General features: G+C 42.4%; 1 protein-coding gene across 15 annotated transcripts in view; it reads left to right on the top strand.

Annotated features, from left to right (window-relative positions):
- The window catches only part of LOC128415441 (hornerin-like), a 68,306-nt gene that overhangs the window by 15,892 nt on the left and 38,954 nt on the right, over positions 1-13,460 (top strand). For 12 of the 15 annotated variants that reach the window (XM_053391645.1, XM_053391647.1, XM_053391646.1 and 9 more), the window contains exons 12-31: positions 373-402; positions 588-626; positions 729-746; positions 1,537-1,569; positions 2,261-2,293; positions 3,430-3,468; positions 3,701-3,730; positions 4,162-4,197; positions 5,367-5,405; positions 7,174-7,431; positions 9,049-9,081; positions 9,388-9,426; positions 9,665-9,703; positions 9,824-9,862; positions 10,000-10,038; positions 10,166-10,198; positions 11,412-11,456; positions 12,009-12,053; positions 12,844-12,921; positions 13,069-13,107. In XM_053391645.1, the coding sequence (XP_053247620.1) occupies positions 373-402; positions 588-626; positions 729-746; positions 1,537-1,569; positions 2,261-2,293; positions 3,430-3,468; positions 3,701-3,730; positions 4,162-4,197; positions 5,367-5,405; positions 7,174-7,431; positions 9,049-9,081; positions 9,388-9,426; positions 9,665-9,703; positions 9,824-9,862; positions 10,000-10,038; positions 10,166-10,198; positions 11,412-11,456; positions 12,009-12,053; positions 12,844-12,921; positions 13,069-13,107 (984 nt within the window). The remainder of the gene's footprint in view (positions 1-372; positions 403-587; positions 627-728; positions 747-1,536; positions 1,570-2,260; positions 2,294-3,429; positions 3,469-3,700; positions 3,731-4,161; positions 4,198-5,366; positions 5,406-7,173; positions 7,432-9,048; positions 9,082-9,387; positions 9,427-9,664; positions 9,704-9,823; positions 9,863-9,999; positions 10,039-10,165; positions 10,199-11,411; positions 11,457-12,008; positions 12,054-12,843; positions 12,922-13,068; positions 13,108-13,460) is intronic. The other 3 variants (XM_053391643.1, XM_053391640.1, XM_053391648.1) reach the window with 3 other exon arrangements.

Below are 13,460 nucleotides of genomic sequence, written 5' to 3'. Positions count from 1 at the left end.
GGGACCAAATGTGGCCCCCAGGAACACCGTCTCCATAGGCCACACCTCTCCCCAACTCTACTTGACATCCTGCTTGAGTGTTTTTTGCCTGCTTGGAATGTGTCCTTGAACTCCTATAATGCTTCTTGTCTGCTTGGATGGATGGAGGATAGAGGGTGTGTGTGTGTAGAAACTAGCCTGCTATAGAAAGCTAAAATCCCCATTTACCTCTGGCTCTGCCCACCACTACCATGCGGCCCAGAAGACACTGTGGCCCTTCAGTGGAAAACTGTTCCCTATTCCTGTCCTAGTACTCCCTGATGCATCCAGCCCAGTCAGCTGAGCACAAGGGAACAAAAGGTATTCAATGTTTGCTTTCTGTTTTCCTTACAGTCCGTTTCAACTGTTTCAAACCAAGGGAAGGTATGTATCTCTTTCTGAACTAATTTCCTACTGATTTAAGCAACAGCTGGGATGAAGATTGGTGCAGCCACGCTGTCCTCAGTAGGGATGGCTCAAGATGTTTTGCCACTTGAGGCAGAACAGGAAATGTCTTTTGAAATCAACCCAATTTAACTTGTCATTTGACTATTATTATTTTTTGTCAGGTCATAGTGTATGCTCCCAGCCAGCCCTACCCACCTGAAGTAAGCTCTCTTAAAATATCATTTTGTGCTTTGAGGTTTTTATTAATGTGGGAAAAGTTATTTGGGAATGGCTAATTATTTGTATTTCTGTTGTTTTCACAGCGCAACACATACCCATCGGTAAGAATATTTTAATTTTTCTTGCTCTTAAGCTAATTCAACGCAAGAATTCTTCCATTCCTGGAATTATTTCCGGAAGTGATATTTAGGCATGGGTACCTGTGGAACTACAACATATGTTGTACTAGAGTTGCTAATTTTTTTTTTGCAAGATCTGTTTTTTTAAAAAGACATTTTTGAACAATTTATAAGAAAATTTGCCAAAACCTACATTTCCGACAAAATCTACGCTTCTTGCCTTATGTCCGGATTTCCCCGGACATTTCAGCAATTTCCACCCAGACACAGCTTCTGACAGCTGAATCCCAGCTGTGTCCGGGAAATTCGGGACGTATGCCAACCCTATGTTGTACTCCTGCTTTGCTTTTCATGAAATGTCCCCTGCGAAAAAACACCTATTTGTTAATTTGTTTAGCTGATTCTTCAGCAAGATTAAATTCAATGGGGCTTACCTCTGATGAGTCACGCATAAGATTGCACTGTTCATTCCTGAACAACTTTGGGGTCTGCTTTCAAATAAAGCATCATTTGCTTTTTTGCTGGACACTCTCATTTCATCGTTATGCCTAAAAGTCTTTATAAACAATTCATTTTGATTTCCGTAAAACAGCTTTGGGTTTATTCCCATTTCGAGCATGCCCTAATTATCAGCTGGTTTGTTCTGACAAAAGAAACATTCTTCCAGCCTCTCTTCCTAATCATTATCACAGCACAAAGTCATGACTATGAGAATAATGATGTGATGTGTGCATACGCAGTACAAATAAAATGGTTTCTGATTCCTTTTTAGCAACTGGCCAACTCTAAATACAAACACATTCAGGTAAGCATTTCTACTCTGCTTGGTACAGGAATTGCCATTTGCTCAACTGAGCACTAAAGAGTGGTTTCCCCCACAGGGATGGGGAGCTGTGGGGCAAGAGGAACTGTAGATTAGGTTTATTGTTTTGAACTGCTAGCTTGAGAGCTTGTGCTTAGAACACTCCACTTCAGTGTAATGATGACACAGGGTTCAGGATGTAGAAGCAGGATAAAGGTAAAGGGACCCATTAGGTCCAGTCGTGGCCGACTCTGGGGTTGTGGTGCTCATCTCGCTTTATTGGCCGAGGGAGCCGGTGTACAGCTTCCGGGTCATGTGGCCAGCATGGCTAAGCTGCTTCTGGCGAACCAGAGCAGCACACGGAAACGCCGTTTACCTTCCCGCCAGAGCGGTTCCTATTTATCTACTTGCACTTTGATGTGCTTTTGAACTGCTAGGTTGGCAGGAGCAGGGACCGAGCAACGGGAGCTCACCCGTCGCGGGGATTTGAATCGCCGACCTTCTGATCGGCAAGTCCTAGGCTCTGTGGTTTAACCCACAGTGCCACCCGCAGAATATTATCCAGCAAATATTAATAACAATGCAGCACAAGGGATATCATTTGTAAGAATGGAGTACCCACAAAGTTAGCAAATATTTCAAGAAGGCAGGTACTCCTCTATGTTGAACTAATTAGTTTCCGGTTCCTTTGCAGAGCACTATATATGGGGACAAAATCAAGGCCCAGGTACGTTCTAATTTTTCTTTGGCCATCTATAGGCTTCTCTGTAACAATTAACAGCTTGATTCTGGTCCTTGTTTGCACTGGCAGATTACCTGCTTTCACAGAGTACTATGGAAATATGTGCCAAACACCTGAGCTGCAGTCTAAATTGCTAACAACTCAGGGGCCATGAAAGCAACATGTGCCGTTGCGATGGCTGCGTAATTCCCCCCCTCCCCTGATTGTGAAGAATTAGTAAATTCAGCATTGAAAGAATATTCAGCAAACTCCATGCCTCATGGGTGAGAGCTGTAAACCTCCTCTCTTGACCGCTGAAGAAACAATACATAGCAAAATAAATAAATGAAAGTTGCGATCTGGTGGAGGAATGTGGTCAAATGAGAAATGAAGAAAGACCAAAATAGAGATATTTGCCCATCCAAAGTTAACAATAATCATCTCTCAGCCTCACTTTCCCATCTGTAAAATCAAAATACAACAACATAGCCTAAAGCTTGTGAAGTGGACCCCAAAGAGACAAGGAATGTCAGACTTTTATTTCTTAAATGACACCCACCTCCAGCAGCACAGTGGTTTGTTTAGTCATGCTATTTAGCCATGGGCTTGCTGGATTCTGACCTGTAAAAGTCAATTTATAAAGATATGGTGCAAACCATGTGTGGGAACAGACCTGATCTCTCTCACACACATCAGAATTTAGCTTCAGTGAAAGCAAGTGAGTTTTCGAGCACGCGAATTGCTATAGAATACTTCTGGTTTTAAGCAGAGTTCGGATGCGTTATATCCTCTTTCTAAGAAACTTATCTCTTTACATCTCTTTAATTATATAATTGCACTTGCCCTGATGCTTTTATAACAGTACAGATCATTGTTGTGGCAACTTGCTTTGGTTTATGAGAGGGAGATCGCCGATTGTTCATGCAACAAATGTTTATTTTTCCCATCTGGCTTGTCACCTGGGCAGGTGTAACACGCGACTAGTTTGCTACGGTTATATGCTCTCTGTTATTAAATTACATTTTAATAAAAAATGTCTTCTAAGGAAATCTTTGTAGCTATAGGACATTCTGCTGCCTGCACTTTGATTGCAAAATTGTTGCTGTTGTTGTTTTTATTATTATCAACTTCTTCCCCCACAGGGCTCAAAACCCCAAGATGACATCCGAATAACCATCCAGGTAACTATAGTGTAGCTGCACTAAACCCCCTAAGTGACGAAAATGATAACAGTTGTGTTTCTCGGTAATGTTCACTTCGCATCACAAAGCCAATTCGCGTTTATATTCGAGATCAGAAATTTGCTTAACAAACAGTCTTGACTGTAATGCGTGCAGGATTTTATTCTAACATGGTGTTATACTGCATTTGAAAGATTTGTTTTACAATGGCTTCTATTTCCCCCCCAATTAGAGTGGACAACCTGGGCGAGTTTGTGATAAGGTAAGTGCTGTTTCACCTCTGAGTTGGATACTAACTAATGTTGGCCTTTCGTCCAAGAAATAAGTTTGGAAGGAAGACTACCTGAATGACCAATAATGGATCAAACTTCCAATAACTGCTTTAAGGACCAAGCATTTGTAAAACAAAAGAAAAGAAAAGAAAACACCAGTGTATATGTGTCTGCAGTTATATATCAGTACTGAGGAAATTCCACAAAAATGTAAATTATTACAGATAGTAATCTGTACTATGCATAAACTCCCTGTCTCCTAACTATTTCACTATTTATGTTTCCAAAGAAATGATTTGTTTGGTCTTAAAGTAACCCTATGCCCATCAGATAACTTTTAACGGATGCTGAATTTTTCTGCGTGTTAGCATATTAGTTGTGTTAATTCAGGAAGTAATTTCTTTCTTTTTCTACTTCACAGACCTCATCCTCCTACAACAGCCAAGCCTGTAAAATGGTAAACACATCCATATGGCTGCAGCTTGATTTCTGCTCCTTTGAGAGATCTGTCTGTTAAAACACACAGAGCTCTGTGATCTTACCCTGTGTTGGAATGTTGCTCTTGTCTACTTGGATATTTGATAAGATTTTTCTTTGGGGGGGGGAGTCATTAAGAGGTTCTAAGCATACTAGCAAAGAGATTTAGCATATGTGGAGAAAAACTACAGGTAGCAAAACATTTTGCCAAAGCATTTAAAGCCTTGAGACCAGTTCCAAGGCAACAAATACAGCAATGAAAGGAGAACACGATCAGAATGTGAGATCGCAGTATATGACTGTGTTGTGAATTAGCCTGTACCATTATATGTGAAATTACAACTCTTCCGACAATGAATGAAATTGCTTTTCAAATGTTTTTCTGCTTTTATATTTGTTAATAGCCACCCAAACTGGCTGGGGCAACCCAGTCAGATGAGTGGGGTACAAATAAATTATTATTATTTTAATAATAATAATGTGCAGGTAGGAATCTTCTGCTTGTCTAGAGCTTCTAGTACAGGTCATGGGGACCTTGGGTCCTCCAGCTGTTGCTGAACTACAAATCCCATCATTCTGGGCCATTCTGCAACTGATGGGAGTTGTAGTCCAACAACATCTGGAGGGCCAACGGTTCCCAAACCTGCTGTAGCACTTCCAATAAGGGTTTGACAGATTAGTTTATTTCCAGCCCATGTCACTTTCCACCCAATTTCTGCATAACTCTGTGATATATTTTTCTTAACGGCAAGAAGACCTTCTGCAAAATTTTTAAAGAAAAAGATAGCATGGAAATCCACATTTTTTGTATGCATTTTAATTTTTTTTTAAAAAAAACCAAATTAGAAGGAAAGGGTGCGGGAAGCAAAGTCAGGCACCTGTTCTTAAAGTTAAGAGTTGTCATGAAGGCCAGGTGGGATGGAAACAGGAGGAGGAGCAATATTAAGATGGTTTCGATGCTTCCCTTCTGCTCTGTGGACTAATGGAATGGTTGCTTCTAGTAGATAACAGCTGAGAAAGAGCAAAAGGCAGCCAGTGGAAAACCCTACTTCCTTTCTTCTCTCTGCTGCAGCTGTTGAAGTATTGCCTGCCATTTTTTCTACACAGCGAGGTGACCAAAATATCTATTTTGTTTTTGTTTTTTTACAGAGTATTCAGTCACAGGGAGGCAGTTCGTACGGCTCTAAGGTAAACAGCCCTGTATAATTCCTACTGGTTTCACTAGGAGTTCTTAGAAGATTGTTATTTTAGTGGTGTGGAAGAACTGCTGCTGGATAGTTCCTGCAGCCATGCTGCTCTGGTAATGTCAGAAACCCAGACGCACCAAGCCTAATAATAATAATAATAATAATAATAATAATAATAATAATAATAATACAGTGGTACCTCAGGTTAAGTACTTAATTCGTTCCGGAGGTCCGTTCTTAACCTGAAACTGTTCTTAACCTGAAGCACCACTTTAGCTAATGGGGCCTCCCGCTGCTGCCGCGCTGCCGGAGCACAATTTCTGTTCTCATCCTGAAGCAAAGTTCTTAACCCGAGGTACTATTTCTAGGCTAGCGGAGTCTGTAACCTGAAGCCTATGTAACCTGAAGCGTATGTAACCCGAGGCACCACTGTAATAATAATTTATTATTTATACCCCGCCCATCTGGCTGGGTTTCCCCAGGCACTCTGGGTGGCTTCCAGCAGAATATTAAAATACAATGATTCATCAAATATTAAAAGCTTCCCAAAACAAGGAAGTCTTCCACCCATGCATACATTCATGCACAGTTCTTGGGATACAGCCACAGAACCTTCTTTAAAAAACAACAGCATGCTTTGTGCCAACCGAGTTGTTGACAGCAAGGTGTGTGTGTGCTCCCTGCAAACGGTTCATAAGTGCGATCGGTTTTTATTTTGATTATTTAAGCCATTCATATATTGCTCAGTTACAGATAGGTAGCCGTGTTGGTCTGCCATAGTCAAAAAAAAAAAAAAAAAAATTCTTTCCAGTAGCACCTTAAAGACCAACTAAGTTAGTTCTTGGTATGAGCTTTCGTGTGCATGCACACTTCTTCTATATTGCTCAGTTACCTAAGTTTTTAAAGAGAGATTTGCACCTGCAGTTGCATCAGTGAGAGAAACCCTTTTTGCAGCACATCCAACTAGAGAAATGGTTTAAATATTATGTGTTCGTATAGTTTTAACCCACCCTGGGACTTTATGGTGAAGGGTGGGTAAGAAATCAGTAATAATTAGAATAACAACACATTTTTAAATGCAGAAATCGGTAGTCTTGAGTCTTGTCCCTGCCTGGATCAGAGCAAAAATAGCCAACATTAAGTGCACGTTCATAATGTTTTCTGAACGCAATAATTTCATGACACACTATGGTTTTCCAAAACATTACCTGTTGTCTTAAAATACGAAGCAAATATTATTTGCTTAATTATTCCAATAGCCTTAAAATATGGAGGAAATACTCTCTTCAGCAGTTGGAAATTACCCCCCTTACCTTATAATTTCCATGGCCATGCCTTTTGCAAATCTTTATTTATTCATTCATTCAGATTTATAATTTGCCCTTCCTCCCCAAAGGGTGTGAAGAACAGCCCAGAATAATAATAATGTTACTTAAAAACCAATTCAAAGCAGCTCTGTAACACACTACAGGCAGCATTTAAAACCAGCAGCGTAAAAATACTCATAAAAATTTGGCCGGAGCCTGGATAAATAAGGGAAGTTTTACATGGGTTTTATTGAATGCAGGTAAAAAGGGGACCTGCCTGATTTCCTTTGGGAGACTGTTCCATAGGTGGGGCGTCGCCATTGAAAATGGCCCATCTTCATGCTATTCCTATTGATTTACCACAGAAAGGGTCCCTCCCTAAGATAACAGATTTCAGGTTGAAAAGTGCAGGCGATGGCGTTCTTTAATGCTGACAAGGTTCTTTGTGTGTATGGGCTTTAGCTGAGTGGATCCTCTTCTTCGGTTGGTGGCAGTGGAGTCTCTGTGACATTCGGCAGCAGTGGATCCCCCGGCTCAGTTGGTGGCGGCAGATACCCTAATTCAGCTGGCGGCAGTGGATCCTCGACTTCCGTTGGCAACAGCGGGGTCTCTATTACTTTTGGAGGCAGTGGATCTCCTGGTTCTGTTGGCAGTGGATCCTCGAGTTCTGTCGTGAGCAGTGGATCCTCTTCTAAAGCTGGAGGTAGCATCTGCAGGCAGGTAAGAATTGCCACAAATGCGTGGCAGAGGAACTTGGCAAAATTGTGTCGTATCTTGCAGTGTTAAAGAACGGTTTGTTTCATTGTCCCTAGTGTAAGCAGATGAAGAAAATTGAATAATACAAGGACTGGTTTAAATTGACGTTGTTCCTGACAAACACCTTTTTGTATCCATTCTGATTTATTGCATTGTGGGTGATGTTTCAAAATTAAAAATTCAGATTTCTATAATAATTTTTGCACTGTACGTTGATAAGAGTTACCATCAGTTGCCAGCAGCTTAGCTTTCAACTGGTTCATTTTGTAAACCACTTTCAGTTAACAGGCAACTCTAAACTTATGTTGGCGTTACATTCTGGATATTGGGCCTAAATCACGTTTAGTCAACGCACATTGGGTTCAGTGGTGGGTGCGATTGCCAAAGTCTTTTTTTCCTGGACACCTATCCCATTCCCATCTCCTTAAAAAAACCACCATTTTATTCTTTTGGCAAGCACGTAAAGCTGAACGTGCACAAGTTAAATGTGCATAAGTTGCAAGGTATTTGTATTTGAAAATAAAGCCCAAAACCAAGTGGAATATACCTTCTATGAAATAAGCCCACTCACCTTTTCCGGAGGGCAGTGTTGCAGCCAGGGATCTGGGACACTGCAGTGATCAGGTGTGAGGGCGGAGAGTTGACCCCCCCCCCCATGTTGTCCCGGCTGTGTTGCCGGCGTTGGATGGGGCCACACCTAGTGTGGCCCCGCTGACCAATCAGTGCCAGTAGGAGGAGTGGCCACAGGAGATTTAACCACGGCCCTCCTCTCTCGCCCTTTCGCCGGATCTTCCAATCCCATCTTTTCACGCTTTGCTCTGATATGACTTTGCTATGGACAAATGTTGGCCGCCATATTGTTGGTGGCGGGTATTTGGCAAATTGGTACCAGCCACTTGGTTTTCGCCTAGCTTGCAGCAATCGTCACAACTTTGTGAGGTTAGGCATTGGGTAAGCCTTTGCTTGGATGGAGGGGAGGTTGTAGACTCCGCCTGCCCCTCCTCATTAAGGGTATCCTGTTAAAGGGATCTGGGGGTGTGGATTCTGTCCAGTGCCCAGATGTGGGCTAGGGCCATGCCACAACCTCAGCAGAGACCCCATGGGGTGCCCCTATTTGATGTAAGTCATAGGCCTCCCCCTATTGGTGCTTTACCCTTAGATGGACTCCCTGCAGATGGGCAGGAGTCAAAATATAGTCTGGCTTTTCCCAATGTGTAAGTCAAACCGCTCACATCTGTAACCAATAAAGTTGTGGCCTATTTGAACCCACAAACCAAAATACTTGGGTCTCTTTGTTTTTTATCCACTAGGGAACGGAGCCTTGGCACGCAAATAAATACTGGTTGAAGAACCATAGCAAATGTAAAAGGCATAGCTGATTTATCTGTGCAGACCATATTTGTCTGTCTATTAAGTTTTTGCCAGCTTGATAATTAATGCCCAGTTAGTAGTTTAATTAATTGACACAATCTCTTCTTGACCAATGGAGTCAAAGATCGAAATAAATGTCCGCCAGAAGTAAAAAGTATGTTTTGTTTTTGAGGAGGATGATTAATATTAATGTTCATAATTTTCTCTTAGGGCTATACAACTGATGGCAATCCTTGCAAACCGGTAAGATTCCTCTGCTCTGAATTCTTTGAAGACTCGTGTCCAGCATGGATCGTAATATCGTGAAATCTTTTCCCTGACTCAGCAGCTGTAATTTTGTATTGGGATTTAGTCTCCTGGTCTTGCTTCCTGCCTACTAATTTGGTCCCTATATTTAAAAAGGGTGGTACAGAGAGAAATACCACATTAATGTACTTGGGACCCCCACAGTGGGAGAAGCCAGCACCCCACCATACTGTACCAAAAGTAGTGTAGATGCAGGTCCACACTTAACAAAATTAATGTCTTTATTAATTATTTCTCCCACAGGGTGGATCAACATCTCAGCAAAGTTCTGGAAGTATCCAGGTAAAGGATTCCTACTGAAAATATTCCTTCATGTGGCATTTTTAATGGTTCTAATTTATCATAAATTTCTATATTATTCTTTGTTGTTTGCCTCCTCGTTGCGTAACGATATAGCGTAACGTGACTATATACAGGATACAGTCCTCGTTTACTCCCTTTGCAAATGTTTCATATTTTTGTTGGTGTCTTTTTTTTATATTCTGACAATATACAGTATTATACATTATTTGCTTTTCAGGGTGGATCATCATCCCAGCAAACTTATGGAAGTTCCCAGGTAAAGCGGCTCTTCATTTCCCTACATTTTAACCCATTTTGCTAAAAAAATTAATACTGCATCATTTGCCATTTCCCTGTTTCCAAGAAAACACTGGTTTTTGTATTGTTTCCATTGTAGGGTGGATCATCATCTCAACAATCTTACGGAAGTAGCCAGGTAGAACTGTTTTGAACCTTCCTATATTATTATGGACTAAGTATTAGTATTATTAATAACAATACTGCATCATTTGGTATTTGAAAAGGTCCCAGTTCACGAGAAAATACTGTTTTTGTTCCTTCTTTCCCTTGTAGGGCGGATCATCATCCCAGCAAACCTACGGGAGTAGCCAGGTACAGCTGCTTTTAACTTAATAATAATAATAATAATAATAGTAATAATAAATATTGCACCATCTGGTATTTGAAAAGATCCACTTTCACAAGTAAAGACTGTTTTTCCTCCTTCTTTCCCTTGTAGGGCGGCTCATCCCAGCAAACTGGAAGCAAACAGGTAAATTGCATATTGTATATCCCCCATTAGCATTATGGTCTAGCACACATTTGGGTCACCTGTGGGACTTTAAGTTGGACTACAAGTCTAAACTGGACTACATTGCTGATTATAGGCTGTGCTGTCTGGGGCTGATGGGAGTTGGAGTCCAATGGGCACAGGTTCCCCATCCCTAAACATGAAGAGCCTAGGACCCAATTCGACATAGCGGCTGCTCCCTGTACAAAAGCCGATAACAATGCAAAAGTGCACATCTGTATGGTTTATGCGAATGGGTCCATGTAACAGTTTCCAGTTCTCCACCTCCTGGAAGGAGAGTACACATTCTCACGGACACCACGACTGATTGTTTCAATTAAGTGTGCAGCCGTTGCTCATTTTATATTTGGAGAGTACAGTGGTACCTCGGGTTACATACGCTTCAGGTTACAGACTCCGCTAACCCAGAAATATTGCTGCAGGTTAAGAACTTTGCTTCAGGATGAGAACAGAAATCATGCTCCGGCGGCGCAGCGGCAGGTCCCATTAGTTAAAGTGGTGCTTCAGGTTAAGAACAGTTTCAGGTTAAGTACGGACCTCCGGAATGAATTAAGTACCGTATTTTTCGCCCTATAGGGCGCACCGGCCCATAGGGCGCACCTAGTTTTTTGGGGGGACGGGGAACTCCCGCCGGGCTCCCAAGGCTTGTGGATAGCTTCCTGAAGCCTGAAGCCTGGAGAGTGAGAGGGGTCGGTGCGCACTGACTCCTCTCACTCTCCAGGCTTCAGCGAAAGCCTGCATTCGCCCCATAGGACGCACACACATTTCCCCTTCATTTTTGGAGGGGGAAAAATGCGTCCTATAGGGTGAAAAATACGGTACTTAACCTGAGGTACCACTGTACCAACTTATTTCCAACTGGAAAATCATTTTGCTTCTCTTTTAGCAGTACTGGGGAAGAACCTTTGGACCATGGGCTTTATTTGGCCCACCAGGTCTCTTCAAATGGCGCCCGAGGCCATTTTTTAAGGAAAATTCCTCCCCCTGCCAATCACGTGATGTCATTTCCTGCTCCCACCCTCATTTTCTTCCACTTTGGGCCCTTGGTCCAGAGGTTCCCCAGCCCTAATTATATTCTTTCCTACACTGAATGTACTTTGATTTATGGAATATATACATATATATCTTGAAAGGAAGTAACTGTTGTTTTTTCCTTCCTTCCAACTTTCCACAGGGTGGTTCATATTCCCAAGGAGGCAACTATAATCCTTGTGGACTGGTATGTCCCTTTCTTGTTGTTTGTTAACTTAAAAAGGTAAAGGTACCCCTGCCCGTACAGGCCAGTGAGGTCCGACTCTAGGGTTGTGCGCCCATCTCACTTAAGAGGCCGGGGGCCAGCGCTGTCCGGAGACACTTCCGGGTCACGTGGCCAGCGTGACAAAGCTGCTCTGGCGAGCCGGCACCAGCGCAGCACACGGAAACGCCGTTTACCTTCCCGCTAGAAAGCGGTACCTATTTATCTACTTGCACTTAGGGGTGCTTTCGAACTGCTAGGTGGGCAGGAGCTGGGACCGAATGACAGGAGCTCACCCCGCCGCAGGGATTCGAACCACCGACCATGCGATCGGCAAGCCCTAGGCGCTGAGGTTTTACTCACAGCGCCACCCGCGTCCCTTTGTTAACTTAGTTTAAGATATTTGGCTATAAAGTGCCAACTTCCCTGCTGGCTTTTGGAATTGTATCTTTAACTGATAGCATATTATGCATTACTTTAAGCAACAGTTTAAATAAACCAGAGTGCCTTAAAAATGTATTATTTTTTTCCTTCCAGGATGGTTATACCGGTAAAATAACCAGCAGTAGCAACTGTCCACAGGTAAAAATTCTATGTCTTCTATGGTCTTACACTAACAGGTGAAACCACATGCAAGGTGTCTGTGGATGAAAGTGTGCTATTGTTGTTGTTTAGTCATTTAGTCGTGTCCGACTCTTCGTGACCCCATGGACTAGAGAATGCCAGGCTTATAGCTACACCAAATGTCCACAGTTAAGCATTTTCAGTGTGAAAAGCAGGGAGTTTCTGCTCTCGAATGCCCCATTTCAAGAGTTACTCAGTCCCTTTTTCCTTAATATGGGACCTCTTCCTAACTGTGTGACCCCAGGCAATCCCTGGCAGCTTTTGAAAACTTTTCTTTTCTAAGCAAACAAAATATGCATAGGCAAACACAATTGCCCTCACTCCACATAATTCACGTCCACTGAAAGCTTATCCAGTACAGTCGTACCTTGGTTTTCAAACAGCTTAGTTCTTGAACGTTTTGGCTCCTGAACGCCGCAAATCCGGAAGTGACTGTTCTGGTTTGTGAACTATTTTTGGAAGCCGAACATCTGACGGGGCTTCCACAGCTTCCGATTGGCTACAGGAGCTTCCTGCAGCCAATCAGAAGCCGCGGTTTGGTTTCCAAATGTTTTGGAAGTTGAACGGACTTCCGGAACGGATTCCATTCGACTTCCAAGGTACGACTGTACTGCCATCTGGCTCCATGAAGGAATTGTAGGAATGTGCGCTTTCAGAAGCACCTGTGTGTTATTTAGTGGGTCTAAGCAGGAATAGTTGCTAATGTAATATTTGAAATACTTCAAAGTAATGCGTGTTTTCTCCATAGCGCGGACAAAGTGGATCATATAGCGGCAGCAGCAGCAGCGGCAGCAGCGGCAGCAGCAGCAGCAGCCAATATGGACAGGTAAAAGCTTTCGATGTGTAATAAAACTGATGGATTTCCTAAAAAGTTTTATTCCGTTTCTGCTTCTAAATATAGAAAGTAACTTAGTGCAGAGATTTTAAAGTGGCCACCAAATCTGTTTTGCAATTATTATTATTATTTGTATAGGTTGGCTCATATGGCAGCAGCAACAGCCAATACGGACAGGTAAAAATACCTTTTTCATATATAGCATATATAATATGTGCAATATATGGGAGTCATAGTATACAAGCAAGGCTTTTAAGCTCTCCGCCCTGCTTTCCAGGCTCTGAGATGCTCTCGTGGGACTGTCCAAGTTTCCCTGAGATCTCGCGAGAGCATCCCAGAGCCTGATAAGTAAGGAAGAGAGATTAAAAGTTCTTTCTCTGCCAGGAAAGCACAGTGCACAAAGAGCTTTTAAGCTCCTCACCTTCCATGCATTTAATCTGTGTGGTTTCAGCCAGCAGGCCTTCAGCCGTGCAAGGTTGAAATCACACAAGTTAAATGGGTGTAAGACATGATCGTACTGTATGCCGGAT

This window comes from Podarcis raffonei, chromosome 6 (genome assembly GCF_027172205.1).
Source record: "Podarcis raffonei isolate rPodRaf1 chromosome 6, rPodRaf1.pri, whole genome shotgun sequence".
Lineage (NCBI taxonomy): Eukaryota > Metazoa > Chordata > Lepidosauria > Squamata > Lacertidae > Podarcis > Podarcis raffonei.
This window is presented reverse-complemented; position numbering and strand designations above follow the sequence as displayed.